The 26,401-nt window shown below is 45.9% G+C and overlaps 1 protein-coding gene across 1 annotated transcript in view; it reads left to right on the top strand.

The window, feature by feature from the left end:
- The window catches only part of DDC (dopa decarboxylase), a gene marked incomplete at both ends in the record, with an annotated part of 54,876 nt that overhangs the window by 16,796 nt on the left and 11,679 nt on the right, over nt 1–26,401 (top strand). Inside the window, 4 exons of the mRNA XM_080701831.1 lie at nt 6,169–6,235; nt 9,850–9,944; nt 15,826–15,893; nt 24,170–24,246. Of these exons, the coding sequence (XP_080557957.1) occupies nt 6,169–6,235; nt 9,850–9,944; nt 15,826–15,893; nt 24,170–24,246 (307 nt within the window). The remainder of the gene's footprint in view (nt 1–6,168; nt 6,236–9,849; nt 9,945–15,825; nt 15,894–24,169; nt 24,247–26,401) is intronic.

Below are 26,401 nucleotides of genomic sequence, written 5' to 3'. Positions count from 1 at the left end.
GGATTACAAGCGTGAACTATCACACCCAGTTCAAATTAACTTTTTAAGCAGTGATTTTTTTAAAAAAGTGTAAGCCCAGCGTGGTGGCACAGGCTTATAATCCCAATGCATGGGAGGCTGAGATAGGAGGATCATGGGTTCACGGCCAGCCTCAGGTACTTAATGAGGCCCTCTGCAATTTAGTGAGAACTTGTTTCAAAATAAAGAATAAGCCGGGCTTGGTGGTGAATTCCACAACCAGGTCCCCCTCCCCCCAAAAATTAAAGCTTTAGGGCTAGCCATGTGTGACACACGCTTGTAATCCCAGCATTCAGGAGGCTGAGACAGGAGGACCATGGTTTGAGGACAGCCTCAACTGTAACTCAGGCCAAATTACCAACACCTTTGACCATCAAGACATTTTTATTTGAAACAGGGTCTCACTAAGTTGAGGAGGGCCTCACTAAGTAGCTGCGGCTGGCGTGAACTGCAGTTCTCCGGTCTCAGCCTCCCGAATGCTGGGATTACCCACCAAGCCCAGCTGGCCCTGAATTTTTTGATGAGGAATCAGCTGATGTCTTTGAGGGCCCCTCCTATATGGTACGTTGCTTCTTCTGGTTGCTTTTGTACTGGCTTCCTGCTAGTTTGCTTACACCGTGTCTCTGTCGGGTTCTCTGTGAATTCACTCCACTTGGAGGTGCTCAGCTTCTTGGGTGTTTACACTCACCTCTTTCACCAAAGCTGACCGTCAACTTTACCAATGTTGGGAAGTTTTTGGCTACTGTTTCTTCAGATATTCTCTCTATCCCTTTCTCTCTCCTAAGGCTTCCACAATGTGTCTGTTGGTCAAGTTGATGGGATCTCATGGATCCCCAAAATAAAAATAAAAATAAAAAGGGCTGGAGCTTGGAGGTAAAATGGCCCTGGGCTCAATCCTCAGAATCACACATAAAAATAATAATAATAATTTAGCCGGGCGTGGTGGTGCACACTCGTAATCCCAGTACCTGGGAGGCTGAGACAGGAGGATCGCACAGGTTCGAAGCCAGCCTCAGCTATGTTAGTGAGGCTCTCAGCAACTTAGTGAGACCCTGTTTCCAAATAAAATATAAAATAGGTCTGGGAGCATAGTCCAGAGGTAGAAAAGGCCCTGGGTTTCACTACAGTACCACACGCACACAAAAAAGTTTAGCCATTTTAACATTGTTTTATATCTTTACATTCACATATGCTAATATACATCTTGTTATACCCCTAATTGTAATTTCTTACCACATATAAATATTTCTACACATTATTGTCTACTATGTGAAAGTGATATTCTGTTTAAAAGTCTTACAATGCTCTATTATATCTCTATCTTTCTCCTCTTTTTATCTCCATATATACATGCACACACATATACACATTTAAAATTAACATAAATGCCAGGCATGGTGGCGCACGCTTGTAATCCCCGCGCTTGGGAGGCGGAGACCGGAGGATTGCGCTGGTTCGAAGCCAGCCGCGCTGGCTTAAGAGATCCTGTTTCCAAATAAAAATATAAAAAATAGGTCTGGGAGTGTAGCCCGGAGGAAGAAGGGCTTCCAGAAACCCCAGTACCACCCAAAAAATAAAAAAATAAAATTAACATAAACAAATAATTTATCATTCCTTTTATAAGAATACAAATATATATATATATTCAAATATATAGTCTATATTCTAACAATATCCTAATGTTAAACATTTATTTATTGTATATTATTTCTTATAACAACTTAAACATATAAGTATTATATTTACTTGTTAACTTGATTATATCTGTCAAAATTTTTCTTGGGAACATTTTCTAGCATGGAAATTAATCAAAGAAAAGGCTTTTCCCCACAATTTTTGCTAGGTACTGCTTATAGGCCCTTTCGGAAAGGTTGTACCAATTTACACCAAATTTCATTTAAAAAGTTATTAGATTAAGGCTAAAAGAGTAGCTTCAATGAAAAGAAATCGAATGACGGTAATAACATTGGGAGGGAGAGTACTGATTTATTTACCAGAAGTTTCCCCTGTTCCCTTTTGCCCGTCCCTGTGTTCTTTCATTGAAATCTAATTTTTCACTTACCTTAAAATTTATATTTTAATTAAAGTCACAGATGCCCCAGTCTTCTCCATCAATCTGCTCTGTGTGACTGACAACGCCAAGACCTGAGCACACAGGCTCCTCACGCCTGGTCATCGCTCTCCAGAGCTATAGCTTTCGTTGCTTTCAGAGTTTCTCCTGAACCTTTAAAAATAATTCAAACTCATGGCCTGGGAAATGTCAGGGTAAAGGCAGTTTTAAGGGTGTGTGGATTCGGTAAATGAGTGAGGTGGCCCTGCCTGGAGCGGGCGGGCAGGGCCCTGTGGGGCTGTGCAGGAAACTCTGCTGGAGCCCCAGGCACGGGGCTCCTCCCTGGAGCAGAGGCGGCCTGGGAAGGGTTGTATGGCAGCAGGCAACACCACCGGCTTTGCACCGTGGCCCTCTATATCAATGATTTCTGCAGTAATAGATCCCACCAAAGTTTTAAGATTGCATATGAATCAAAGTTTAATATATTGAAAAAATATTTTTAAGACTGTGTCTGAATTTTCTTTCTTTCTTTTTTTTTTTTTTTTTTTTTTTTTTTTCAGTACTGGGGATGGAGCCCAGGGGCATTCTACCTCTGACCTACACCCCAGCCCTATTTTTATTCTCTATTTTGAAACAGGGTCTCACTGAGTTGCAAAGGGTCTCACTAAGTAGATGAGGCTGTCCAAGAACTGCAATTCTGCTGTCTCAGCCTCCCGAATGCTGGGATATGTTGAAAGCATATTTTTTAAGATTGAATCGGAATTGAATTTTAATATGCTAAAAATGTATTTTTTAAGTTGTGTCTGAATTAAATGTGTATGGTATTTTTTCTTTGTGATCATTTTTTAAACAGTGCAGTGTAAAACTGTTTATTTGGCACATGGATTGTATTAGGTATTGTAAGTAATCTAGAATGATTTCTTTTTTTCTTTTTCTTTTTTTTTCTTTTTTTTTTTTTTTTGCGGTACTGGGGATGGAACCCAGGGGCCTTCTACGTCAGAACTGCACCCCCAGCCCTATTTTTTTTATTCTTTATTTTGAAACAGGGTCTTACTGAGTTGCAGAGGGCCTAAGTAGCTGAGCTGTTCCCAAACCGCGATCCTCTAGTCTCAGCCTCCTGAATGCTGGAATGACAATCATGCGCCACCACGCCCAGCTTAGAATGATTTCAAGTACACAAGAGATATGTTTGTTGTTTATCTGCAAATCCTAGGCCATTTTATATGAGCAACATGGGCATCTGTGGAGTTTGGTATCCAAGGTGATTCTGAGACCAATCCTCTCTGGAGACTGCAGGATAACTGGATCTTTGAAAAAGAACTGCTTGCCGGGATTGGTAGCGTGCACTTGTAATCCCAGTAGGAGAGATGGCAAACCAAATTACTATGCCACTGTTGGCATCGGGCACTGGAGACCAAAATTCCAGAAAATATTGGATGGCATTCTTGGCTCTGCAGAGGGAGCCACAGACGTGGGCCAGTGTTGCCCTTGGGAGTGGAGCAGGCCAAGCAATTCCTTCCTGAGCGCCTGCATCCTTTACACATCTGCTTCTGCGTGAATCTCACTCGTAGTTCAGGGCCCTCCAGGCTGGTCTTGCACCAACTTGGGGATTGGGTGACAAGCGCAGTCTCTCCTCTTGGAGTGGTTCTTGGTGGGAAGACAGGGTGCTCCTCAGTCTTTGAGCCATTTGATGACAACTGGTTCAGCTCGCTTTGAGGAGGGGATGGAGAAGTCTGTTGCTAAGAGATGATGCAGAAACTGCATCCTAGAGGATGTGAGGGCAGGCGCTCATGTGCATTTTGTGTTTTGTGTCGCAGATATGAGAGAGTAAAGGGTAACAGAGACATACCGCTGGTTTGTTATTTTGATGGTTAGCTGTGGGATGGTGCGGCTGGGGTCTATGTTATCCAGGACCAGGTGGAGAAAAGGTAGCATCTTGAGTATTCCTTAGTACTCATACCTGGACATGCATAATGACCAAACACACCAACATTTTCTGTATTTTCTCAAAGGGGTGGCAAGCCCCTGGATATTCAAGACCTGCCTCTCAGAGCAAGGGGCACCGGTGACAGTCTAAGCCAGACAAGCTGAGTCTTTGGCCCCTGTGCACTCGCTTGGGGCTCGTCATGAGTTGCTCCTTTCTTCCTCCCAATGGTCTGCTTCTCCAAAGAGCGCATTTAATAACATCAGGCGACAGAGGAAGGGCCATGCCTGCGAGGCACGTACGGAGGAGAGGGCTGGCGTGGCGGATGGGCACGGACAGCAGAGGAGAAGGTCACTCAGCCGCTGCCCCCAGCTGGAGAGTTGCAGGCACCGTGTCCTGCCCCCGCCCCTGCACAAACATGATTATGTCTCTGCAGAGGGGACTGAAATCAGGTTAGTGTCACTAAGAGATGCTGAACGGGGGTAATCAGAGCCTGGAGCAGAGCAGGTGTTTGCTGTAATGTGGCTTGTGAGAACTGGACAAGCTGACTTGTAGCTCGGGGCCACGTAGACGGTCATTAGAGCCTGTGCATAAAGCTTCCTGTTGCTCTGGGACTGGACCCACCCCACCCCCTGCAGGCCATCCTCCTGGTTCCTGGGCAAAAGTTGCTTCCTGAGAAACCTCCTCCAGTTCAGACAACCGTGGGAGCAGCAGGGCCCAGCCAAGGCACTCAGAGCCACCCACAGGGCAGATGCCCCGTCACCATGGTAACAGGGCCCTGACTCCTGGCGAGAGAAGATTTGGACGCTCAGGTCCGGTGCAGGCGGTCATAGGTTAGACGATACTGGAAAAACCCTTGCCTGTAGCTTTACGTTTCTGACCCTGCCAGGTTTCTCCTTGGGGCCGCGGTGCTGCTGAGCCCTTAGTGGGTGTTCAGTAAGGGCTCCCACACATCCCATTAAATTTCACTCCCTTTACAGCTACAGAACAGTTTCATCATCCAGACAGTACGTTACATGGTGTCCATGAATCAATTAGCAATTTTTGCTTTTGTAAACCTTTCTTTTTTTTTGGGGGGGTGGTCGTTTGAAGAGAGCTTCAATTCAGCAAATACGTGTTAGTATCTATTCTGTGTCCAGAAAAGTGCAAATTCCAAGCAATATAAGACAGGAAGCTGGACGTGGTGGTACACGCTTGTAATCCCAGCCTTTGGGAGGCTGAGACAGGAGGATTGTGGTTCATGGCCAGCCTCAACTACTTAGTGAGGCCTTCTGTAACTTAGTGAGACCCTGTTTCAAAATAAAGAATAAAAATAGGGTTGAGGGTGTAGCTTGGAGGTACAATGCCCTTGGGTTCCATCCCCAGTGCAGGGAAAAAAAAAAAAGAAGAGTAAGACAGGCCCCTGACTTGGGAGCATCCTGGGGCCAGCGGGCGGGACCATAACCTGTTCCATGAGCAGAGAAGAGTTTCCACAGTGATACTCAGCGAGGAGCACCACAGGGTGCCCGGGCACAGGGAGGGAGAGTGCAAAGAAGTCTGGGCCACGTTCCTGGGCTCTGTGGCCCCGGCACTCACTCCTTTCTCAGAACTTGCTTTTGGAATTATCTTCAGCATCAGCGGTGCCTCCTCGGGAACCTTCTAAAGGTTGAGGTTAATCTTTGGGAGGAGCATCATCCAGGATGAGAAAGAAGGGTGGCGGATTAAAGCTAGGGACGCAGACTTGAGGACCACGTCTCGGTGTGGCCCTTTGCTGACCCCAAGGGCTGTTCTAAAGGAAGTGCTTTACTCGGGCCTTGAGCAAGCCCAGTCTCGCCGGGGTGCACGTCACTTCTGATCGTGCTTTGTGCTCACACACACACACACCCAGGAAGAGACACACAGGTTCCTTACGTCATAGGAGAAACGATGTCCTTATGTGCAATAGATATATTTAATAAAGAAGAATATAGGCTCCTGGAAAATCTTTTCTGGTTATCTATCTGCCCTCAGACTTCAGGCTTCTGTGGGCCTTTGGTTCTCCTAACCCACTATGAAGTTTTCACCCAAAGGTTAAATGTGCATTCATGTGTTTTCATGCACTGAGTTTAAGGTCCTGGCAAGTCGGGGCCTGTGTATATAGGTTACAACAGTGACTATGCACTGGGGGATGAAAGGCTGTCTGCTCTTTACTCTGCAGGTGGTGGTTACGCTGGGGACCACGTCTTGCTGCTCTTTCGACAACCTTTTGGAAGTCGGCCCTGTCTGTAAGTATCTGATTCAATTTTCTTTTTGTAAAAATGTAAAAAAAAAAGCCTTTGGGGATTCCAGCAAACCTCTCCCTCTGGGTTACCTTCCTCATCCTCATTAATTTCCTATTCGGATGACTTTTCCAGACTCTCCCTGGTTTGCAATAACACATTCTCATTGGCTTGACTTCCACACACTCAGAATCTGGGCTAACTAGAGCTGGGCTGAGCTATAGCCACATACTACTTGTAAGGGAGAAACTATGTTCCAGGGGAAGTCAAATGATAGAACATTGCAGTCTAAGCCAGCCCTGTCGAAGAAAGTAAACTTCAAAATCGTATGCAGCTCCCCTCACGTGAGGGGCCTGTCTGTACATGACACACACACACACACGGAAACCGCCCAGGCTTGAAATGAGCCTTTGGGCAGGTGCTACTTTGGCTTTATTGTTTTGGAATCGTGCTCATGCACCGCTTAAAATTCCCAGAGAGGAAGTCAGACCTCATGGCCTAAGGGTGCTGTCTAGGTTTGTATAAATAGACTTTACAGCGTTCTCACAACCGACAAAATCACCTGACAACCTATTTCTCAGGGTATCCCATAATTAAACAGCACATGGCGGTACCGATTGCGCTCAAGCAAATTGCTTAAGGTAATTTAGCAAATCAATGTGTCGAAACCAGATTTCTCCAAAGAGAGCTCTGCACTCCAGACGGTTTGCAGGCTCACGCCTGCCTTTTCCTCCCTTGATCAGCGCACGTCGGTTCTCCGGTCAGGACTAGAATTCTAGGCTTTCAAGCGTGCGGCAGGAATATGCACTGGATTCTAAAGCCTCACCTTTCCTGTCAGACCGGGAACTTGACAGGGCTTGGTGCTTCGCGTGTGGTTGGGAGACACCAGCCCATGGAACTCTCCCTTCCTCTTTCCTTTGGGAATGTGAGCACGCCGGTGGCTTCCAGACCACACACCTGTGGCTCGTGCCAGGCAGCGTGCCACCTGCTCGGCAACCTGCTGGGTTCTCAGTGGCACGAGCCCAGCAAGGTTCTCAGCTCCCTCAGCTCCCGCAGCCAGAGATTCACCAGCGTCTATCCTCAGGAGCTGCCCTCCTCCTCTGGCGGCCGCTGGGACTGGGTGGGGGGGTGCTGCAGCCCTGTATGAAGGTGGGTCTTACAGCCGTGTGCCTTCAATTCTGAGCTTCCTTGTTCCTATCTAGAAATCCGAGAGAAAAGTGGCACTGATTGTAAAGTATTATTTCCCTCCCCGGATTGTTCCGAGGCTAAGCTAATACAGGAAAAGTGCTCTGTGAAAGGTAGATGTTATTGCTAGTGCTGCCGGTCACCTGCAGAGGGAAGCTGGATGGGCACAGGCCTGCCCGTTCACCCAGGAGGAGTCTGCTCCCCGGTTATGAGCCAGGGCAGACATCTGTATGGATGACCAGCTGAAGGCACCCTTGCATGGCTGGGCTCAGTAGAAGAAACAGAACTAACTGGCCAATGCAGGCCTTCAGCCGTGGTGTTGGCCTCTTTAGCTGCAAACCTTCGCCAGTTCAGCCAAGCAGCTCAGAGTCCTCTGACTCAGATGTCAGGCTAAGAACTGAATGTCCTGGCCAGCAGCCGGCTGATGTAATTCCCCAGGGCTATCGGATTTAAAGGGCCAAGGTCTTCTGGAGATGACAGCTAGATGTGGCACCTGCGGCTCACAGGCCCTGGGTGGGAGGCTCCAGCCCGCCCACCGCTGCCTGCAGCTCCCTCCCCGTGGTCTTGGGCCAGGTGGGCTGGCCTTGGGCTGGGCTTATCAAGGTTACCTCTGGTTTCTGCTGGCACAGGTGGCTGCAAACCCCTCTCAGTGACTGCCATCCTTTCTGCTTGAGGGCAGTGGTGCCAACCGCTGGGTTGAATAATTAAGTCAGCACCTTTGTGCCCTATCTCCCCTCATCCAGATCCTTTCATCTGACTCCAGAGGAGAGGTAACATTCCTCCACCCTAGGCAGCCATTCTACATACAGCCTTAGCCAACCTCGCCTTACAGCATGATTAAAATAAGCTACTAAGAGCCGGCTGGTGGTGAGATACGCCTGTCATCCCAGCATTCAGGAGGCTGAGACAGGAGGATCGCGGTTCGCAGACAGCCTCAGCTACTTAGGGAGGCCCTCTACAACTCAGTGAGACCCTGTTTCAAATTAAAGAATCAAAAATAGGGCTGGGGTTGGAGCTCAGAGGTAGAAGGCCCCTGGGTTCCATCCCCAGTGCCATAATAATAATAATAATAATAATAATCATTATCATTATCATCATCTAATAATCTATTCAAGAAATTCAGAGAAGTCCTTCACCAACCATCACAAATAGGTGATTTTCTTCGAATGCCTGCTTTAGGAAAGACAGTTTCTTTTTAGTCTCCCTCCACATGTTTTACCAGAAACTGTTGCCATAGTCCCCTTAGGGTGGCACTGTGGGGGAGGATTGACTAAGGAGAAGCTGAGACACAAGGGTCTCAAGTGGAGAGCTAGGCGGCAGGGAGCAGTGTTCAGTGGCGGCCCTGGAAGATCCCATGCCCTCTGGGCCTCAGGGTGGTGTGCACCTGGCACATGTGGGTTCCTGAGCTCGGCCATGATGTCTCCGTGCCTCCCAGGTGCGCAGGCGTGGAGGGCGGGAGGGAGGCAATGCTCCCAGCCATCCCGCAGCGCGCCTAGGGGTGCTTCTCGCCCTCCTGGTCTCCAGAAGACCATCCTGGCTTCTGACCTCTTGTGCTCTGGCTCCGATTCCAAGTTCACACTCCCCCAGGTGACGCCGGCCAGGAGGCTCAACTCACGGCTAGTGGTGCTCCCTGTTAGGCTTTAGGACAGGGATGAGAGCCATGCAAAGACGAGCCCAGGAGGGGTAAATCTGGGGAGCGGTGGCAGGCGTCCTGTGAGGACTGGCCAAGTATTAGTCAGAGTGATGGGCACCGCCTTTATCTCTGTTTCGTCTGGGAAGAGAAGAGGGCTCGGAGAAAGTGAGCAAAGCCACAGAGCCACTCCGCAGTTGGAGCTGGAGCTGAACCCAGAGATGTCCCACGTGAGGGACCCAGCTTTGTGCAGGAGGCTCTCGCACCCCACAAGGTGCGGCCCCTGCCCACACGCTGTTCTAGAATGGTTAAAAAACAGAAGCCCAATACAAGCAGGGACCAAGGAGCTTGGGCTGAACTCCAGGAATGCCTGGAGTCAGGCAGGGAAGGTCAGTGTGGAGCCGGGCCAGGCCCCTGAGCAAGGGTACCGAGAACAGGAGGACAGTCCTCAAGGAGAAGAGGGGCGGGAGGACCGCGGAGGGCGGAGGGCAGGAAGGGTACGCAGGTGAGCACGGCCAGGTTGGCGGAGATGCTCCTTGGCTCTGTGCTGAGGGCTGAGTTCCTGGCAACTGGCCCATCTTCCTCCAGTGTCTGAACACTTGTTAACAGCCCAGGCCCCAGCTCCAGCTCCATCTCCGCCTCCAGAATGGCCTTTGGGGGACCTGGCCTTGAGCTCCGCAGGTCTTAGCGGGGGTGGGGGGCATCACCAGGGATGCTGGGCAGGGCAGGTGAGGCTGGAGGTTAGCATGAGACCACGCAGGGGCTGGTGTCTGCAAGAGGACTCGGAGGTTGCTTCTCGCTGCAGGCAACAAGGAGAACATGTGGCTGCACGTGGATGCTGCCTACGCCGGCAGCGCCTTCATCTGCCCTGAGTTCCGGCACCTGCTCAACGGAGTGGAGGTGAGTGAGCTTTTTCCTGTGTAATAAGGTAGGATTCTTTGCTTGGGTGATGACACCCAAAGCCCAGGGCCTGCTAGGCAAATGGTCTGAGCTACACCCCCAGCCCAGGTCATTTTTTTTTTTTTAAAGCACTCTATTATCAATATCTTCGGCTTTTTATAAGAATCTGACATGTCAGGTATAGTGGTGCACACCTGCAATCCCAGTACTGGGAGGCTGAGACAGGAAGGTCATAGGTTCTAGACCAGCCCCAGCAACTTAAGGGAGCCCTCAGCAACTTAGCGAGACCCTGGGAATGTATCTCAGAGGTAGACTGCCTCCAGGTTCAACCTCCACTACTATACCCCCAAAAAAGAACCTAGGCTCAAATTCCTCACTTTTGTGGTTTGTTTAAGCAAATTATTTCCCATAAATGCTAGTAATTATTGGAATTTCTACTTCCTCAGGACAGGGGCTTAGATTCTTTCCTGATCATAGACGTCACATCTTGAAAAACTCTTGATATTGGCAACTGTTTTTCAGTCCACACAAATCCTGGGCAGAGCTGTATATAACAAGATGGATTTTTAGCTTACAAAATTATGGAGAGCCGGACGTGGTGGCGCACACTTGTAATCTCAGAATTTGGGAGGCTGAGATAGAAGGATTATGGTTCGCGGACAGACTCAGCTATTTAGTGAGCCCCTTTGCAACTCAGTGAGACCTTGTTTCAAAATAAACAATAAAAAAGAAAGGATAAAAAATTAGAGCTGAGAGTGTAGCTCAGAAATACCACTGAGTTTCACCCTCAGTACTGTAAAAAGATAAATAAATACATAAATAAATAATAAATAAATAAGTAGAGCTGAGGGTGTAGCTCAGAAGTAAAATGCCCCTGGATTCCACCCCCAGTACTGCAAAAATAGAAAGAAAGAAGAAAGAAAGAAAGAGAGAAAGAAAGAAAGAAAGAAAGAAAGAAAGAAAGAAAGAAAGAAAGAACAAGCTGAGGGTGTAGCTTGGAAGTAGAATGCTCCTGGGTTCCATCCCCAGTACCACAAAAAATAAAAAAAAGAAGAAATATTTAAGAACAAGATAAAATTTGAACATATTTTACTCCAAGGGTCATGTTAAATACCAAGCTGTCATTCCTGGCAATCTGACTTGCCATTCACATTCTGCTCGTCCTCCTGAACACAATGGTTGCTTTCACCAGTATTGAACCCCCAGCCATCAATACCTTTAAACATCCCCACGCGCCTTTCTGGAAATTGTAAGACGTAACCTGTAAAACCAGGGAAAACATCTGCTTCTTTTGAGAAATAGTAATCAAAATTATTGACCAGTTCTCTGCTTCTCCACAGAGCTACAGGATGTCAAATGGTAGACACTTGACACAAAGAAATGGTCTGAGGACGTGCGAGGCTGTCTTATTTCGCACGCAAACAGGAGTCATTGTTGACGGCAGCTCACAGGCCACAGTTTTCCTCCCCAGAAACTCAGATATAAATGCAATAGGAGGTCCCAAGAGGCTGTCTCCAGCAGTGCATCCAGGGAGGGAGATGATAAATGAGGGGAGTCACGGCACTGGCAAAAAAGACAGAGCTGCTTTCTGCTCAGGGCAGAGTTTCATGAGACCTCCCCCTGTAGGCGAGGCAGGAGGAAGGCTGCTGGCTTTGGCATCAGACTCCTCCGTTTTGTTAATGGAATCGTGCTCACAGTTCCAGCAAAGCTGGGGAGACAGAGATTGGCAGAGGAAGAAAGGTGTATTTAAAGCCAGCCTTGAGGAAGATAGAGGAGACCTTTTCTGTCTTGAATCACCATCTTTGGAGGTCTTGGGGCACCATCTTTGGAGGTGGGGCACAAACAGCTTTTATCAGAAAATATACATATGCCGGCTGATCCAGCATGTGCTACCAGAGAATATGTTATAGGTCCAGCTTCTCAACTTTCTCTCCCCAGGCTTTTGGGCCAACTCCTCAGTTTCTATTCTCAGCATAAGGACATTCAGCTGCAGAAAAACAACTTCTGGGGAGAGTGGGGCTCTGTGACCGTTTGGGTCACTTGGCTGGCTGCGTGGTCTGGGCAGGTTAGGGTCCTCTCCGTACCTCATGGGATGGACTTCATAGAGATGCTCCTTTATGGGGTTGTGACAAGGATGAGCTCATCCTATTTAAAGGGCTGAAGCCCAGCCTTGCAAGTAGGAGGGACTGAGCACGCATTCGAGCCTTCCATTAATTCTCCCCGAGGCTTAGAGCAACTTTCCCTGAAAAAAAACTCTCCTCTCTCTGATCGCACAACAGTCTCACCAATCAATTTTCTAATTATTATTTTGAATTCTCATAATGCCACAGAACCAGAAAAGTGAAGGTCGGAAATATGGGACATACGGGGTCACCTCTTGGGAAAGATGAATCCTTATTACTCATGAACACGGCAACGTGCCGGGCTGGGCCTCATCCATTCACTCAATCAGTCGATAATGACTTAGCAAGCGCTTTATACATGATGGGACTTAGATGGCCTCTGGGGATCACGGGAGCTTGCAAAGCCATATATAAGTATCAGGGAGGGGTCAGCAATGGAGACATCCTGATAACGTGATGCCAATACCAACCCGTCTGCAGTTCCCTGCGGAAGGCTCCTTCTGTGAGCGCCCACTGCTAAGAAAACGAGAAAGAAATCTCCTAACAGGCTGAGCATTCCTAACTTCCAAAGCCAGACCCCCAAATCTGAAAGCTTTTTGGTCTCAGATATGATGCCACAAATGGAAAATTCCATGCCATGAAACTGTTTCATGCACAAAATTAAAAAATATATATTGTATAGAATCACCTTCAGTTTCTGTTTAAAGTTGATGTTGGAACATATTTGAATTCCATGTTAAGGTTTAGGTCGCTTACTTGAGACATCTCATTATGTGCATGCAAATACTCCCAAATCCAAAGAAATCTGAAATTGAAAGCAGTTCTAAACTCAAGCAGTTTGGAGAAAGGATAGTTATACTTAACCTATGGTGTATAATTATCTTGGGGAGGTGCTGGGGATGAACTCAGGGAATGAGGATTCTAACTTTGAACTCTACCCCCACCCCTTTTTTAAATTTATTTTTGAGGCAGGCACGGTGGAGGCACACGCTTGTAATCCCAGTACTTGGGAGGCTGAAACAAGAGAATCACAGTTCGTGGCCAGCCTCAGCTACTTAGTGAGGCCTTCTGCAACTTAGTGAAACTTTGGTTTAAAATAAGGAATAAAAAATAGGGCTGAGGGTATAATTCAGAGGTAGAATGTTCCTGGGTTCCATCCCCAGTACCACAAAAATTTTTTTTTGTTTGTTTGTTTGAAATAAGAGTCTCACTAGGTTGCTAAGAATCTCAATAAGTTGCTGAGGCTGGTCTCAAAGCTGCGATCCTCTTGGCTCAGCCTCCCAAGTACTAGGATTACAGATGTGCCCCACCACACCCAGCTAAGTATCCTTTAGTATGGAGAGAATGTACATCACTTGAAATGCCCAGCCTCAGAGGAAGAGGGCTGCAGTCCTTTGCGATCGGTGTGCTCCTCCCTAGAGCAGGGCCTGGGCCAGAGGCGCCTCTCTGACCCCACGCATCAGGGTTAGGGTTTCAGCATCTTTTCCTACCCTTGCTCTTCCTTTCTTCTTGGGCTGACAGCGTGAGGTTTTGCTTTTCATGGAAGGGTGCCTCCCAGTCAGACCACCACTGAGACGGGCAGTCCAGCCAGATCGTATCAACGGCAGACAGTGTTTCATGCCCGACAAGGAGTCAGTTCAATCTTTTCTCCTTTATTATTCCGGCCTCTCTCCTGCCTGGCCGAGGGCTCGCTGCTCGGTGGGTTAGATAAGTAGGCTGCAATATCCTGTTGTGGCCCCAGCCTTGGAGATAAGCGCCTTTCTCTCTGTCAGCAGGAGGAAAATATCACTGTTGGGTAATGAAAGAAGTTTAAACAGATCAGCCCCAGTGGAGAGGACTAATAAAATTCCTAGCAAACAAAGATCCTCTTTAACCTTTCCTTCCCTTTTATCAACAAATGAAACTTGCTGTAATTTCCTGTCCCTTTCTTAAAATTGCTTTTCTGCGAAACTTGGAAGGATATGAGGCTGTACCCGCGGCGCGGGTCCGTCCCGTGAAGGGCTGCCACCCGTGGACCGAGAGTCACCCACAGGTGCCCACCTGGCCCCTGAGGACTTCCCTACCCTCTCAGCCCTCCTTCATGGAACTGGAAAAGTAGGTTTCCCGGAGCTTGGAGGGATTGGAACGTTTTCCTTTAAAAGCCTGAGCCGGACTGGGCCTTTCTGCCTGTATTTCTGCTCAAGTATGGATTTAGCCATGCATCCAAATTCCTGTCTTTTAGATGGACTCTGTTTCTACTCCCAAGTCAGATGATAAACTGGGACATGTGTTTTAAACCATGTACGGGAGCACCTCTTATGATATCTCAGTGAAAACGCAGAGCACCCTCCTCAACCACCATTTTTTTTTTTTTTTTTTTTTTTTTTGCGGGTCTGGGGATGGAACCCAGGGGCATTCGACCTCTGAGCTACACCCCACTGCCCTATTTTTATTCTTTATTTTGAAAGAGGGTCTCACTGAGTTGCGGAGGGCCTCATTAAGTAGCTGAGGCTGGCCACGAATCACGATCCTCCTGTTTCAGCCTCCTCCGGAATGCTGGGATTACAAACACGCCTGGCTTTGACCACTCTTGATAGTTGAAACTGCTTTAAAAATCTGGTGCCTAATACTAGTTGTTGCAACTGCTTCCCCTCTTATGATCCTCCAGCCCTGGGACCTGTAACTGTTAGGAATACAATGAGGCTGGGTGTCGTCTTAAAAAGAAGAAGCCAGCCATGGTGGTTTGTAATCCCAGGACTTGGGGGGCTGAGACAGGAGGATTGTAGGTTTGCGGCCAGCCTGAACTACTTAGTGAGGTCCTCCCCAACTCAGTGAGACCCTGCTTCAAAATAAAGCATGAGCCAGGCGTGGTGGCGCACGCTTGTAATCCCCACACTTGGTAGGCTGAGACAGGAGGATCGCTCTGGTTTGAAGCCAGCCTCGCAGGCTTAAGAGACCCTGTTTCCAAATAAAAATATAAAATAGTTCTGGGAGTGTAGCCTGGAGGTAGAAGGGTTTCCAGGAACCTCAGTACCACCAAAAATAAATAAATAAAGTAAAAAAAAATAAAAAATTAGGGCTGGGAGTGTAGCTCAGAGGTAGGACGCCCCTGGGGTCCATCCCCAGTACCAAAAAAAAAAAAAAAAAAAAAAAAAAAAACCTTAGGTAATGACAACAGGTATAATCTTATGGCAGGCTGACAGAAGAACTAATCAATTAAATGGAAAACCAGTTTCCAGCTACTGTATGTTAATGATAAAAATTCCCCACTTGCCGGGCGTGGTGGCGCACGCTTGTAATCCCCGCTCTTGGGAGGCAGAGACAGGAGGATCGCGCAGGTTCAAAGCCAGCTATGTGCGCTGGCTTAGGAGACCCTGTTTCCAAATAAAAATGTAAAAATAGGTCTGGGAGTGTAGCCCGGAGGTAGAAGGGCTTCCAGGAACCCCAATACCACCAATAAATAAATAAATAAATAAAAATTCCCCACTCTTCTGAGTAGCTTGCTAGTTCCTGAAGCGGAAGGAAGAACAGGCAGAATGTATTCTATGGGTCCAATCAGCACAATATCTGGACCTGGTGCTTGTGAATTCAATACTGCAACTATTCCAGCGCTCTGAAATATGATATGAACACACTTTATGTGACTTTGGACTATGTAAATGCAAAGGTGCTTTTCACTTGGGAATATAAACTTTTTTTTTTAGCTATTATGTATGGGGTTTTGTTTTATACCCAACCTACAACTAAAGCACTTGCTTCTTGTCTGTATTCCTTGACAGTTTGCAGATTCATTTAATTTTAATCCACACAAATGGCTTTTGGTGAACTTTGACTGCTCTGCCATGTGGTAAGTCTCCTTGGCCACCAGGTGCCGGTCATCTGAGCGTCCATTCTGCAGCTATGGGGGTCTGGCTGAGGGAGGGAGGGAGAGCCCAGCGCCAGGTCTAGTCCTCAGCACACCGCACGCCTCCATTTCCGAGCCACTGAGGGGATTCTTGCTAAATCTTACCCTGGCTATAAACTTTTATCTAGAACATTTTGCTGCAACGTACTGGCATGAGAAAAGAGAAGACAGAGACAATCTGAAATATGACTGGTGGGCATGATGAGAACACAGCCTAGGGACATCTTACTGCTTTGAATTCAGCTGCCCCTGCGTTTTTACTCTTAACTTTTTTCTCAGTCTTCATCGGATGCTATGTTCAAAGCAATCTAAGGCTAAATGCTTAAAAGCATTTGCTAAGAAAAAGGAAAAGTATCCTTATGCCCTAAAATAAAAGTATCCCTATAAAAATTTTTTCTTGGAAAGTGTTAATAATAGTGCTATAATCATGTTGGTTCTATGCAGAGCAAGAAAAAGAACTTAAAATTAAATTGGTGATACTATAGCACACATACAGCACTTAAAGAAATAATGATAATTAGGGTGGTATAGGACTCTGAAACTTGTTCTTCCAAAATAATTTTTTTCAGAGTAAAAGATTGATGAATAGATCATAGGACCAGAGGGTCTTGCATGAATTTTGTATAGTGTGCAAGATTACAAAATTTTCAAAAATCTCAGTATGCTTTGCTTGGTGAAATTGCTCCGTGCCTGTAATTAAGTGAATGGTCTGTCGCCTTAGAAAGTCTGGCCGCGGCTCTCACTCAAGCTAATTAGTAGGGAGCCTCCGGGTTGGCTAATGACCAGCCTTCCCTGCACTGGTTCATCCAAAGGCCGCGCTTTACTTCTGTTCAAATCAAAGTCATTGTTTTTTTTCCCCCTCAAACTTTTGGTATGTGATTTTAAAGCCAACTGGCATATGGCAGTTTGCATTATTTTTGTCTGAAATCCTAAGCAGGACGTTTGAAAGGACCCTAAGTGTGACTTGAGTACTCCTCTGAACTCTGTGTTCTTGTATTCTGTCTAAAGCAGAACACAGTGAGGATGGCTCCTACCATGTCAAAGTCTCTTTAAATTTAATTCCGCCGACAGACACTGGGTTCTGTTCTGCTGAGAGGCTGTCATCCCAGCTACTCCGGAGGCTAAGGCAAGGCCACCTGGAGGACTCAAAGGGACCTGTCCCTAAATAAAACGAAGAAGGGCTGGGTATGTAGCTGAGTGGTAGAGCGCTTGCCTAGCATGCAGGAGCCCCTGGGTTCCATCCCCAGTACCCCTAAAACCAACCAAAAAACCATCTTGAAAGGAGACCTGCTGGCCTCAGGGAGCGGAGGAGGGGCCCTGGGTGAGCCAATGGCTCCCTCAGCCCGGTCCTCCAGGTAACTCCAGCACCCCCTTGGAAGCTGGGGCCAGAGCAGGAAGCCGCCACGCCCCTTTGCAGGCAATTGGGGATGAAAAATATTCGATGCTGCTGGTGGCCAATGCCAACGCGAAGGTACGCAGAGCAGTCTTGCTTGGTACCCAATGAGCAATGCATCCCCGGAGGCGGGGAAAGCAAGCTTCACCTACGATGTGGGGAGGAAGAGCTGAGGCCCACAGGCCACCGCGCGGTGCTACCCCGAGTCCCCGTGACCCTGGGTGCCAGAGACAAGCTGACGCCAGGAGCGCGGCGCCGGCTCTGCCTACCTGGCATCCCAGGGTCAACTCAGGCACCAGCCTGTGTAGGGAAATTGGATGGGACATAGGGAGGAGACACAGGAAACACCGGGATGACCCCAGGAGGAGAGAAAGGACTCGGCGATTACCAAGCACATAAAAAAGAGAAAGAAAAAGAAGAAAAAGAAAAAAGAAACAAAACAAAAAAAAAAAAAAAAAAACTTGCGTCCTAAGACACCGCAGCGACCTCTGGTGGCCGGAGGTGGCCTGCGCAAGGGGAGGTGGGCGGGTTCTCTTTCTTAGGGTGGGACGGCCCGGGTGGGAAGGGTGTGGCTTCAGTACTTGGGAAGCCACCTTCTTCTTCCCTGTGGGTTTAAGTGCCTAAAAAATGAAATTTCAACTACAGTAGGAAATGTGTTCTTTGTCTCCCGAGCTAGTAGGTTCTGGGCAGAACAGTTCTCAAGGATTTCGGTGAGATACTGTGCATCTCTTCCACGCCCACGTGTTGCTCCATAATAGGACAGGGAGGATCTGATATTGATTGATGATGCTTAATCTCAAGGGATCAGTGTTTTTGTTTTGTTTTGTTTTTGCGTTACTGGGGATGGAGCCCAGGGGCATTCTACCTCTAAGCTACGCCCCCAGCCCTGTTTTTATTGTTTATTTTGGAAAAGGGTCTTGCTATGTAGAAGAGGGCCTAAGTAGCTGAGGCTGTCCTCAAACCTGCCACTCTCCAATCTCAGCCTTCCAAGTACTGAGGTTACAAGTGTGTACCACCACACCCGGCTTGGGAATTTCTTTTATAAGGGCATGGATCCCATTCCTGAGGGCTCTGCTCTCAGGAGCTGAAAGGCCTGCTTTCCAAGACTACCACTTGGGGGTTGTCAGGATTTCAGCATATAAATTTTGGGGGAGGCGCAGGCGGTGTTGTGCCAGGTGGAGACAGCACCTCTGGAGGGGAAGTCTCAGCGTTTACTCGGAAACCTTTTTTTTTTTTTTTTTTTTTGTACTTTCCTGCATAAACACAAAATGAAAATAAGTCTTTTTCTAGTCTAAGAGAAAATGGCAGTACTCGGAACTGCCTTAACACACACAGTAGGGCGCAGATAATAATAACGCTTGCAAGAGCTGCTTTAGGCCAGGTCAGCAGCCCTCTGCACCCTTAAGAATTTACAACAGGCAGCCAGGCATGGTGGCACACACTTGTAATCCTAGGACTTGGGAAGCTGAGACAGGAGGACCACCATTGGAGGACAACCTCAGCTACTTACTGAGGCCCTCTGCAACTTAGTGAGACTCCGCTTTTGCAATTCCCCGCGCTTGGGAGGCGGAGGCAGGAGGATGGCGCAGGTTCTAAGCCAGCCGCGCTGGCTTAAGGGACCCTGTTTCCAAATAAAAACGTATAAAAATGGGTCTGGGAGTGTAGCCCGGAGGTAGAAGGGTTTCTAGGAACCCCAGTACCACCAAAACAAACGAACAAACGAAATAAAGAATAAAAAATAGGGCTGGGAGTGTGGCTTAGAGGTAGAATGCCCCAGGTTTTCATCCCCAGACCTGCACACATGCACACACGTTAAAAAGAAAAATTATAACAGGCAAACAGCCCTAAGCTGTGCATTTTTTAGATATCTATTTTTTAAGATTTCACCAGTGCAACAAACAACGGGTAAATTAAAATTTTTTGTATCATTATCATTGACTTTTTTGTATTTATTAAAATAAGAAGCTTCTCTCTTCTGTTTAATGAAATTTTACCAATGGTTAGTCCATAATTTAACACAAACCCTTTGGTTCTATCTTTAAATATTGAAATGGACAAGATAATTGAAGGTCCTAAAACTGGCAATCATGGCAAGCGCAGCAAATACGTTTCCTAATGAATTCATTATTTGTTCATAAGCTTTTTTTATTGTTCATTTGGTGTTTTGAATCCTTTATATGTAAATGTAGACCATTCTGCTCAATGCTATTAAGCATTAAACATTATTAAACATTAGTCCCTTTAATGTCAGCTATTTTCCAAAAGAATCCTCAACTCCCACACACACCAAAGCCATATGTTATTTATGTTTTTTTATAAAAGGCTTGATTCCCCCAAATTAAGTATTATCACCAGTTTTGAGTGTTGGTACACTTCTGTTTTCTACTGGCGGTTTCATCCCCCTCCTCCTCTCCTTCCTCCTCCTGCTCCTCTTCTCCTCATTCGGTTACTCTGAAGCAGTTTTAATACCTGGTGACAGTAAGACTTGACTCCAGAACTTGTTCTAGAGCTGTCAGTGTACTGTGTGTGTTCTGCTTTTTTTTTGTTGTTTGTTTGTTTGTTTGTTTTTTGGCACTGTGGCCCTTGCAGCCTCTCAACACCTCAAATCCTTGATAACTATTATTTGTACCACCCTGGGTCCTAACATGCATCCTTATTTAGTAAACTCCACCTAGTGTTGTAGATTTTAAAGAAGACTTAAGAGGTCAGTATTTCAACTATCACAGGGCCATCCTCTGAGCCCCCAGGTTTCTCCCTGTGTTTGCCTCTTTTAGGGAGGATATATGAACACACACACACACACACACACACACACACACACACACACACCTACTTTTTTGTGTGGTACTGGGGATGGAACCCAGGGGCATTCCACCTCTGCGCCACACCCCCAGCCCTATTTTTTTATTCTTTATTTTGAAACAGGATCTCACTGAGTTGCACAGGACCTCACTAAGTAGCTGAGGCTGACCGCGAACCTGTGATCCTCCTGTGTCGGCCTCCTGAATGCTGGGATTACAGGCCTGTGCCACCACGCTCAGCTCACACCTACTTATTTGTTCAAGTAAAATCCATCCTCTTTATAACATCCATCACAAACTACAAGGAAATGCAAAGCTGGTTCTTAAATATTGAAGAGGAGACACTACAGCTCTATTAGAAATGTGAGCCAATGAGTCAAATCGAGTGCCAGAAACTGAGTGGAAAGAAAGATTCGGCAAAAATTACGACATGCAGCTGCTGTAGCACTGGGAGTAGAGACCTAAGGAGAAAAGGGACGAGCCGGAAGTCATGAGCTCACTGTTCCAGTGAAGCCAGGAAACGGCACCAGAATAACACCCTAAGAAGTAAGTGGATGGAAATAGTCGAAATTAACAGGTGTGAGGAAATTGATAAGAAAGACAGAGGTCAACACAGCCAGCTCCTGGCCCCTGGCCCACCCAATTAAACCGGTGACTGCTGGAAAGATGGACCAATAATGAAAGGAAAGTGTTGTTTTAGTTCAGTGGCGGAGCACTTGCTCAGCGTGTGCCAGGCCCTGGGTTTCAGCCCCAGCACGCCCAAGAAATGAAATAAAATAAAAGGAGAAGGAACCAATAAATTGTGGCATAGAATAAAAGGGTCAAAATACAAGGACCTTAGAGATTTCTAGAAAAAAAATAGTAAGGTAGTCCTATGAAAAAACATTACTCACGAATTGCCCACATGTTATTCGTATATGCACAGTAAAGGCAAAAATAATTCTACCAAGACTGACTCAAGAATAAAGAGGAAACCTGAAAAAATCTTACAGTGTGCCAGTAGCTAATTTTTCATGCAACAGAACTCTTCAAATTATTTTAACAGCAAGTGTTCCACCAAACTGTCAGGGGAGATATCAAGCCCATCATAGATGCAATTCATAGAGAACGGCCAGTGTTGTTTATGTCATGAAGCAAGATCCACCCTGATTCTAAAACCAGATGAGAAGCTGAGAAAGACAGACTGTGGAACAGTCTTACATACTCGAAAGTTAAAGCTCAAAGTCAAATATTATCAATAAAATCCAGTGATGCTTAAAAAATAGTACAGCACAACCAACTCATGTTTATCTCAGATGTGCCAGGGTGGTTTAATATTATATGGCTGTAAAATTTCATTTGCTGTGTCAAAGGTGAAGGAGAGACAAAGTTATCATCATATTAGGTGCAGAAAAAGCATTAGATAAAATTCAACACCCATGCAGAACAAAAATAAGTCTTGGGAAAATAGGAACAGAAGAGAACTTAGTCTGCTCAAAGATATCTACCAAAAAAACCCTACAGTAAACCTATTCTTAATGGTGAAATGTTAGAAGTACCCTCTCTTTCCACCAGGAAAAAAAATAAGGATTCCTGTAATCAGCATTTCTCTTCAACATTGTACTTTCGTAAACTGCATAGTAAGAAAAGATAAAGAAGTAAAAACATTAGAATGGAAGATATAAAACCCACATTATTCTCAAATGAAATGACTGCAATAGAAAGAGAATCTTAAAGGTATTGTCATTAATAAGAGAGCAGAGCAACAGTTCTAGATTTTTAAGTTTACATTTATAATTAACATTGCATACAAAAATATTTTTAAAAAAGAGAGAAATGCTCTTTTTAACAGTAAGAAAAGATACAAGGTTATCATGAATAAGTATATTAAAACCTGTTCAGATTTTTATGACAACATTCTACAATTTTTTAAGAAATCATTAAAGAAGTCCTAGCTAAATGGAGTGGTGTGTTACTTGGAGGAAGACTCAATACCGAGTGTGATAAATATCTAGCTAGCATATTCTGTGTGTGGCCAGAACGATGAAGAGAAGTGGGAAGGAGACGATGATGGAGAGTTTGCCTTGAGTATCGACGCCTGGGAAGTAACACGGCCGAGCCGACATGGCGGCAGAGCAGGAGTAACCCGGAGACCAGAGCGCAAGAGCGGGCCAGAGGCAGGCCGGCACATGTGCAAACCAGCGTCCCCAGGGTTTGCAGGATAGGTACAGTCCTGTATGGCAGAGTCCAGCAGTGGCAGAGAAGACTGAAAATTCCACACCGAAGAGGAAACAGACACGGCCTTCTTGTGAATGCAGTTACTCCGCCTCATGTGTTATCAGAAATGCAAGTTAAAATCATCACCAAGCTCTACGGATTGTCAGAAATCAAATGTCTTCGTGTGAAATGTGGGCCTAGATGTGGAGCCAGAGGAACCTGTACGCTACAAACCCTTCCAGAGCCTAATTTGGCTCCATCCATCCATCCATCCATCCATCCATCCATCCATCCAGTACGGTTGTATAGAGGCATTCCTATAACCCCAAGACACTGTACCCTGTCCCAATTTCATAAGGAGATGAGCATCTGCTGCCACGTGAGGCAAAGGCCAGGATGTTCACAGCAGCAGAGCTCGCCTAACGACTAGGGAACAGCAGGAAAGCAAATGAATTCGGCTACGTCTGTACAATGAAATCCAACGCAGGAGTAAAAGTGAAAGAATGATGAACTGGCCAGATGTGGAGAGGCTGAGGCCAGAGGATTGAATATTTGAGGCCAGCTGGACAACTTAAGGAGACCCTGGGCAACTTGAGAGAGAGAGAGAGAGAGAGACAGACAGACAGACAGATGTCATTCATACTTAAACATTATAAGTGTATGTTACAGTATGCTTTAAAAAATCATGCTGTAGATTGCTTAGAGATGTGTTTAGAAAATTTTGTAGATGGTTGTAGGTATTGTCAACCAAAATTCAGCCTTCATGTGTCTTGGGAAGATTAGGGAGAGGAAGAAAGTGTGGGGAGGGATTCATAATAAAGATTTAACTTTTTTTTTTTCTTGGTAGTACTAGGGAATTGAACTCAGGGGCATTCTACCTCTGAGCTATATCCCAAAACCTATTTCATTTTTTATTTTTGAAACCGAGTCTCACTAAATTACTGAGAGACTCACTAAGTTGCTGAGGCTGTCCTTGAGCCTGTGATCCTCCTGTCTCCGCCTCCCCAGTACTGGGATTATAGGCATGTGTCACTATGCCCAGCTCAAGATTAAACTTTTAAGAGTCAAGTTTTATTTCATAAGTGGGGGAGAGAGATTGTTCTTTCTACATTTTCGTATGATTTTTAAGATTGCATAAGATCTGGAATAACTGGCACCTTACTCCAGCTTTGATAATTTGCTAGACTCATGGGGCTCGAGAAAGCATTGTATTTATGTTGATAGGTTTCTTCTAAAGGTTACAGATGATCAGACAATGAAGAAACACACAGGAAAGGCACAGGGCCAGTGGGAAGAGGGGGAGGGCAGGCAGCTTCCATGTGCTCTCTCAGAGCCCAGCACCTAGAAATCTAACCAACCAAGAAGCTCTCTGAATCCTGATATTTTGGAGTTTTTAATGGCGCTTACCTTCCGTAGGTATGATTGGTTAAGTCACTGGCCAGTTCTGTCTAGCCCATCTCCTTTCTTGGAGAGTGGCAGGTGACCTGCAAGTTCCAGCCCTGGAGACAATAGTGCCTTTGACTTTGTGCCAAGAAGTCCCAACCCTGCATGTCACCGGGGTCCTGCCACCAGCCATCTCCTGACCACACTCCCATGACTCCTGGTATTCCCAAGGCTTCAGAAGCTGTGTGCTGGGAACCAGGGACAAAGCCCTAACATGGATTGGGATTTTACCCCATCTTCCCAGAGTGTCAGGGCTCTGCAGAGGCAAGGGCATTCCCCGAGGCCAAGATGCGGGGAGCAGGGGTCACAAGCTGGCAGGGGAGCGGGCAGCCTGGTCCAACCCAAAGCGCTGTGTCGTGAGTCCTTTTGTTGTTTGCTAAAACCAGGGTGAAGAAGAGAACAGACTTGACCGGGGCCTTCAAGCTGGACCCCGTCTACCTGAAGCACAGCCATCAGGATTCCGGTGAGCGGTGTGCTTGCTTTTGCAGCCTGCTTCTGGTTTTTGTGTCATGGGATTGCAATGGAAACCAGCAACGGGCGGGGCCAGCAGGCACCGGTGAGCACTGGCTGCTCCAGGCCATAGCAGGGTGTGCACAGCTGCTGGAGTGGCCTCCAATGGGTCACGGCCCAAAGCGTGGAGGCGACAGTCAGGTCTCTGTTACTACAGCCAACTCCCCAAAGCCATTAGCTTAGAAATGGTTTCTTCAGTTCCCAGCTCTGGAAGGTCAGATCCAAGACTGGGTGGCCCAGCAATTAGGCTTCTGGTGAGGGTCGCACATCATCGAGGGAGGATGGTGCCCAAGGAGGGCTCCCATCACAAGCCAGGAAGCAGAGGGAGGGAGAGGACTGGCAGACTCCCAGGATGCCCTTGAAGAGAATCCCCGATAACCCAAACACCTCTCATTAAGCTCCACCTCTTAAAGGTCCACAGCACCGTCTGTTGATGACACCCTTGGGACCAGTCCTTCACTGTGGACCTTTGGGAGTCACTACTCACATTCAGACCACAGTGATGGCTTAGGGTAAGGACAGAGCTATCCCTGTAGCATGGAGATGCTAGAGAAACTCCTCCAGCACCTCCCCACAAAATGTCCCTTTATTTTTTATTTTTTTTTAACTTATTTTTTTTATTTTATTGGTGCACTGTATTCATACATCATAGTAGGATACATACTTTTGTAGACATACATGCACACTTTTCCCAGTCAGCCCCCACCCAATCCCCACCCCATTCTCTCCCTATCCCTCCCTCCCATGCTTGGCTTAGCAGTTGACATCTAGTATTATGGCAATTTATCTAAAATTAAAAATGATAATCTCACATAACAGTTTCATTTGTCTAATACCAAGCTTTTGATGACTTAAAGATAACATTTCAATATTTCTTTTTGCTTTCTTTCTTACCAGAGAATATTTTTTTCTATTTTTTAGGTGAAACTATCATATATTTATGTATTTATTTTTCAGAAAAAAAATCTATCCTAATATGGAATATGGACTCTAGGTACCCAAAATGATCTTGAAAAAGAACAAAGCTAGAAGATATATATTTTCCGATTTCAAACCATATAAAGCTACAATAATTGAAACAGTGTAGTACTATTCTAAAGGCAGATATATAAACCATTGGAGTTAAATAAAAGCCTAGAGCTAAATTCTTCCCTATATTGTCAAGTTATTTTTGACAAGGTTTCCACGAACATTTGGTGGTGGAAATATAAATCTTTTAACTAAATATTGTTAAAAAATAATAATTACATGGAAAAGAATAAAATTGGACCCTTACCTAATCCCATATACAAATATTAACTCAAAATAGATAATAGACCTAAATATAAATCTTAAGACTATAAACTTTTAGGAGAAAATCTGGGTCATAAAACCTCACAACATTGAAATTGGCAGTGATTTCTTGGTTATGATTTCAATGGCACAGGCAACAGAGGAGTATACAGACTCCCTAAAAAAAAAAAAAATTGTATATCCAAAGACAATGTAAACAGAGTTAACAGTTACTAATAGAATGGGATAAAATATTTCCAATTGCTATATCTGAAGGTATATTAATATTCCAACTAGAAATCCTAAAAATTAACAACAATAAAGGCAAACAATACCATTTAGAGATAGGTAAAAGACTAACATAAATAATGAATCTCCACAGATAACCAATCTTAATTGTCTGTTGGATGGAAACTCTTGTTTCTCTGGTTCTGGTGTGTGTTACCTATTTCTTCTTTGTAGTTAATCTCTTTGAGTATTTTCTCTAGTGCTGGTTTTGAAGACATAAATTCCTTCAGTTTCTGTTTGTCATGGAAGCTTCTTATTTTTCCATCTAATTTGATAGAAATTTTTGCTGGGTAGGAAATTTTTGGCTGGAAGTTGTTTTCTTTCAGAGTTTGGAATATGTTACTCCAAGCCCTTCTGGCTCTCATGACTTGGTTTGGGAAGTCTGGAGTGATTCTAATTGGTTTGCCTCTGAATGTCACTTGGCCCTTTGTTTTTGTTGCCTTTAAGATTCTCTGCTTGGCTTCCACATTGGTCATTTTGACAATTATGTGGCGTGGGGATCCTCTTCTCCGATCTAAAGGGAGTTCTATAAGTTTCCTGGACCTTTG

Source organism: Muscardinus avellanarius (genome assembly GCF_963383645.1).
Source record: "Muscardinus avellanarius genome assembly, chromosome: 9".
NCBI classification, from domain to species: Eukaryota; Metazoa; Chordata; class Mammalia; order Rodentia; family Gliridae; genus Muscardinus; species Muscardinus avellanarius.
This window is presented reverse-complemented; position numbering and strand designations above follow the sequence as displayed.